A 6,000-nucleotide genomic window follows, 5' to 3' on the forward strand; every position below is an offset into this window, starting at 1 on the left:
TCTGTCTCTGTCTCTGTCTCTGTCTCTCTCTCTCTCTGTCTCTCTCTCTCTCTGTCTCTCTCTCTCTCTGTCTCTCTCTCTCTCTCTCTCTCTCTCTCTCTCTCTCTCTCTCTCTCTCTCTCTCTCTCTCTCTCTCTCTTTCAATTCAAGGGGCTTTATTGGCATGGGAAACATATTTCAACATTGCCAAAGCTTGTGAAATAAACAATAAAAAATGTACTGTAAATATTACACTTACAAAAGTTCCAAAAGAATAAAGACATTTCAAATGTCCTTATGTCTATATACAGTGTTGTAACGATGTGCAAATAGTTAAACTACAAAAGGGAAAATAAACATAAATATGGGTTGTATTTACAATGGTGTTTGTTCTTCACTGGTTGACCTTTTCTCTGTCTCTCTCTTCCTCTCTCTCTGTCCCTCTCTCTCTCTGTCTCTTTCTCTTTATGTCTCTCTGTCTCTTTCTCTCTCTCTCTTTCTCTCTCTCTCTCTCAGATCATAGTCCAGTGTCTCCGGAGTTCTCCCAGCCCTCCCAATTCACCCCCGACGGAGGCATCAGCAAACTACGACCTGTAAGCCACCCCAAAACCGCAGCCTAGATCAAGCCCAGTATTGAGAGAAGCAGTTTGAATCTAAAATCATTGAGGCAACAGTGCTACATGTGTGTGTTAAATGACCCCCCCTCCTCTCGCTCCCATCATAGGTCCGTGCAGCACCTCCGCCCCCCAAGCAGAAACCTCGCAAACAGACAGAGAAGACTGAGGAGGTGGAGATCACACTGGTGTGACAGACAGACAGAGGGACAGCAGAGCACAGACTTGGATGACTGAACTTTGAACTGGGCTTCAACTCTAAGCTTTGAACCCTGGAACCTCGCTTCACCCCCCCCCCACCTCCCTGCACTGGGAAGAAACATGGGAAGGAAGATGCTTCTGTCTCCAAACCACAAGGAGTAGAAGCCCCTCCCTCCTCTCCCTCTGTGTCAGACTGTCTGTTGCCTTAACTTTGCTCTCATCTGGCAGCCATTTTGAATGAAAGGAATTCAACGGGAGGAGAAATGCTGAGGTGGAGAGTTGCAATGAGTTTTATCTGCTATGTGACAGAGTTTCCCCTGTCCTTGCCATATATAGTCATATCATACGTATTTAATGTGTATTAGTACAGTACATTACTGTTGTCATAGGAATGTTCTGAATTATGCGCAACGTTTCATATTAGCCTAACCCGCTGAATGGAGTATCTAGTTGATATGTAGTAGAAGTTTATCCCCATATGTCAACCTGGAAGAGCATTGTACATGCAGTTAAAGAGAGAGGGGGGAGATGAGAGAGAGGGGGGAGATGGGAGAGAGGGGGGAGATGGAGAGAGAGGGGGGAGATGGAGAGAGAGGGGGGAGATGGAGAGAGAGGGGGGAGATGGAGAGAGAGGGGGGGAGATGGAGAGAGAGGGGGGGAGATGGAGAGAGAGGGGAGGAGATGGAGAGAGAGGGGGGAGATGGAGAGAGAGGGGGGAGATGGAGAGAAAGGGGGGGAGATGGAGAGAGAGGGGGGAGATGGAGAGAGAGGGGGGGAGATGGAGAGAGAGGGGGGGAGATGGAGAGAGAGGGGGGGAGATGGAGAGAGAGGGGGGGAGATGGAGAGAGAGGGGGGAGATGGAGAGAAAGAGGGGGAGATGTCGAGAGAAAGGGGGGAGATGTCGAGAGAGATGGGGGAGATGTCGAGAGAGAGGGGGGAGATGTCGAGAGTGGGGGGAGATGGAGGGGGATATGGGGGAGATGGAGAGAGAGGGGGGAGATGGAGAGAGAGGGGGGAGATGGAGAGAGAGGGGGGAGATGATGAGAGGGGGGAGATGATGAGAGGGGAGATGGAGGGAGATGGAGGGAGATGATGGAGATGGATGGAGATGGGGAGATGGAGAGAGATGATGGAGAGGGGGGAGATGGAGATGGAAAGAGATGATGGAGATGGGGGGAGATGGAGATGGATGGAGAGGGGGGAGATGGAGAGAGAGGGGGGAGATGGAGATGGAGAGAGATGATGGAGATGGAGAGAGAGGGGGAGATGGAGAGAGAGGGGGAGATGGAGAGAGAAAGAGAGGGGGGAGATGGAGAGAGAAAGAGAGGGGGAGATGGAGATGGGGAGAGAGAGAGGGGGGAGATTGGAGGGAGAGAGAGATGGGGAGCTGGAGAGAGAGAGAGGGGGGGAGATGGAGAGAGGAGGGGGAGATGGAGAGAGAGAGGGGGGGATGGAGAGACGGGGGGAGATGGAGAGAGAGGAGGGGGAGATGGAGAGAGAGAAGGGGAGAGAGGAGGAGAGGAGGGGGAGATGGAGAGAGAGGAGGGGGGAGATGGAGAGAGAGGAGGGGGGAGATGGAGAGAGAGGAGTGGGGAGATGGAGAGAGAGGAGGGGGGAGATGGAGAGAGAGGAGGGGGGAGATGGAGAGAGAGGAGGGGGGAGATGGAGAGAGGGGAGGGGGGAGATGGAGAGAGAGGAGGGGGGAGATGGAGAGAGAGGAGGGGGGAGATGGAGAGAGAGGAGTGGGGAGATGGAGAGGTGGGGCTGGATCCTCCCTGAATGTTCTCTAACACCTCCCTCCATCTCCTGACACACACACACACACGTCTTCTCCGCTTCAGTCTCTGATGAACAGCGTGTGTTTTGTATCACTAATATTTAGTCAGTTGGAAGCGCAGTGCAGAGGAGACAGTGGACGTGCTGTAAGAGATGGGGACAGATGCTTGGTGTTGATCAGCTCTGGCTGTACATTCTGTCAGACTTCTGTTTATCCTTCAGATACCTGCATGTAGTGCTTTACTGTTGTCAGAATCATCCTCTGTCCTGGGTATGTGTTGGACCGGGCATCTTTCTCTCTCTGGTGTATCACTGCTGGAGTCTGAGGGAGTGGGATGTTTTAGGTTGAGTGAGTGAGTGGGTAGTTTTAGGTTGAGTGAGTGAGTGGGATGTTTTAGGTTGAGTGAGTGGGATGTTTTAGATGAGTGAGTGGGTGGGATGTTTTAGGTTGAGTGAGTGAGTGGGATGTTTTAGGTTGAGTGAGTGAGTGGGATGTTTTAGGTTGAGTGAGTGAGTGGGATGTTTTAGGTTGAGTGAGTGAGTGGGTAGTTTTAGGTTGAGTGAGTGAGTGGGATGTTTTAGGTTGAGTGAGTGAGTGGGATGTTTTAGGTTGAGTGAGTGAGTGGGATGTTTTAGGTTGAGTGAGTGAGTGGGTAGTTTTAGGTTGAGTGAGTGAGTGGGATGTTTTAGGTTGAGTGAGTGAGTGGGATGTTTTAGGTTGAGTGAGTGAGTGGGATGTTTTAGGTTGAGTGAGTGAGTGGGATGTTTTAGGTTGAGTGAGTGAGTGGGATGTTTTAGGTTGAGTGAGTGAGTGGGATGTTTTAGGTTGAGTGAGTGAGTGGGATGTTTTAGGTTGAGTGAGTGAGTGGGATGTTTTAGGTTGAGTGAGTGAGTGGGATGTTTTAGGTTGAGTGAGTGAGTGGGTTGTTTTAGGTTGAGTGAGTGAGTGGGTAGTTTTAGGTTGAGTGAGTGAGTGGGATGTTTTAGGTTGAGTGAGTGAGTGGGTTGTTTTAGGTTGAGTGAGTGAGTGGGTAGTTTTAGGTTGAGTGAGTGAGTGGGATGTTTTAGGTTGAGTGAGTGAGTGGGATGTTTTAGGTTGAGTGAGTGAGTGGGATGTTTTAGGTTGAGTGAGTGAGTGGGATGTTTTAGGTTGAGTGAGTGAGTGGGATGTTTTAGGTTGAGTGAGTGAGTGGGATGTTTTAGGTTGAGTGAGTGAGTGGGTAGTTTTAGGTTGAGTGAGTGAGTGGGATGTTTTAGGTTGAGTGAGTGAGTGGGATGTTTTAGGTTGAGTGAGTGAGTGGGTAGTTTTAGGTTGAGTGAGTGAGTGGGATGTTTTAGGTTGAGTGAGTGAGTGGGATGTTTTAGGTTGAGTGAGTGAGTGGGATGTTTTAGGTTGAGTGAGTGAGTGGGTTGTTTTAGGTTGAGTGAGTGAGTGGGATGTTGAGTGAAGAGACTGTATTTAATCGACTGAATGAACGAACCCAGAGGTCCACCTGAAAAGAAGGGAGTAGAAAACAACATCACCACAGAGGAGAAGCACCACAGAGGACAACGTAACCAGAGGAGAAGCACCACAGAGGACAACGTAACCAGAGGAGAAGCACCACAGAGGACAACGTAACCAGAGGAGAAGCACCACAGAGGAGAAGCACCACAGAGGACAACGTAACCAGAGGAGATGCACCACAGAGGACAACGTAACCAGAGGAGATACAACGTAACCAGAGGAGAAGCACCACAGAGGACAACGTAACCAGAGGAGAAGCACCACAGAGGACAACGTAACCAGAGGAGAAGCACCACAGAGGACAACGTAACCAGAGGAGAAGCACCACAGAGGACAACGTAACCAGAGGAGAAGCACCACAGAGGACAACGTAACCAGAGGAGATGCACCACAGAGGACAACGTAACCAGAGGAGAAGCACCACAGAGGACAACGTAACCAGAGGAGATGCACCACAGAGGACAACGTAACCAGAGGAGAAGCACCACAGAGGACAACGTAACCAGAGGAGATGCACCACAGAGGAGAAGCACCACAGAGGACAACGTAACCAGAGGAGATGCACCACAGAGGACAACGTAACCAGAGGAGAAGCACCACAGAGGACAACGTAACCAGAGGAGAAGCACCACAGAGGACAACGTAACCAGAGGAGATACACCACAGAGGACAACGTAACCAGAGGAGAAGCACCACAGAGGACAACATAACCAGAGGAGCTGCACCACATAGGACAACATAACCAGAGGAGATGCACCACAGAGGACAACGTAACCAGAGGAGAAGCACCACAGAGGACAACGTAACCAGAGGAGATGCACCACAGAGGACAACGTAACCAGAGGCGATACACCACAGAGGACAACGTAACCAGAGGAGAAGCACCACAGAGGACAACGTAACCAGAGGAGAAGCACCACAGAGGACAACGTAACCAGAGGAGATGCACCACAGAGGACAACGTAACCAGAGGAGATGCACCACAGAGGACAACGTAACCAGAGGAGATACACCACAGAGGACAACGTAACCAGAGGAGAAGCACCACAGAGGAGATACACCACAGAGGACAACATAACCAGAGGAGCTGCACCACAGAGGACAACGTAACCAGAGGAGATGCACCACAGAGGACAACGTAACCAGAGGAGATACACCACAGAGGACAACGTAACCAGAGGAGAAGCACCACAGAGGAGATACACCACAGAGGACAACATAACCAGAGGAACTGCACCACAGAGGACAACGTAACCAGAGGAGATGCACCACAGAGGACAACGTAACCAGAGGAGAAGCACCACAGAGGACAACGTAACCAGAGGAGAAGCACCACAGAGGACAACGTAACCAGAGGAGATGCTTTCTGTCATATTTTTTGTGCGTTCCTATTTGAAGACGAGCCATGCTTTTGTTACTTAAACCAGGAAGTTTATTTAGTTTCAATAACATTTATTTTGTTGTGATTTTGCTTCCGCGTCCTACCCACTGACCACCTCAAACTAACAATCAATTAAACAATCCAATCACTTTGACTGATATGCTGACCACCTCTCTACTGAGCCCCCAACGTTACTGATGAGGTAGAGGTCAGAAAGGGGCAGGTCTCACGTGTAACCTTTCAGTTTGACCCTTGAACGTTGACGTATGATGTCCTGTAGATTTTGAAAGCCCTTCAGACTGATTAATCAGCTCCTAACATATCGCACAGCTAGTGGCTTGCACATTTCAAACCTGCCACACTGACAGGGTGTACTACTACACAAGAAACTACCTAGAAGATTCAACTACACTGAACTACACACAAAAATACAAAACACAACATGCAACAATTTCAAAGATTTTTACTGAGTAACAGTTCATATAAGGAAATCAGTCAATTGAAATACATGTGTTATTCCCAGATATATGGATTTCACATGA

The 6,000-nt window shown here is 49.5% G+C and overlaps 1 protein-coding gene across 2 annotated transcripts in view; it reads left to right on the top strand.

Moving 5' to 3' along the window:
* LOC139548260 (F-BAR and double SH3 domains protein 2-like) overlaps nt 1-1,334 on the top strand; it is an 89,437-nt gene extending 88,103 nt beyond the window's left edge. For both annotated transcript variants that reach the window (XM_071357810.1, XM_071357811.1), the window contains 2 exons: nt 496-572; nt 704-1,334. In XM_071357810.1, the coding sequence (XP_071213911.1) occupies nt 496-572; nt 704-787 (161 nt within the window). In that variant the 3' untranslated portion in view covers nt 788-1,334. The remainder of the gene's footprint in view (nt 1-495; nt 573-703) is intronic.
* The last annotated feature ends 4,666 nt before the right edge of the window (nt 1,335-6,000 follow it).

The sequence above is a fragment of the Salvelinus alpinus genome, chromosome 21 (assembly GCF_045679555.1).
Source record: "Salvelinus alpinus chromosome 21, SLU_Salpinus.1, whole genome shotgun sequence".
Lineage (NCBI taxonomy): Eukaryota > Metazoa > Chordata > Actinopteri > Salmoniformes > Salmonidae > Salvelinus > Salvelinus alpinus.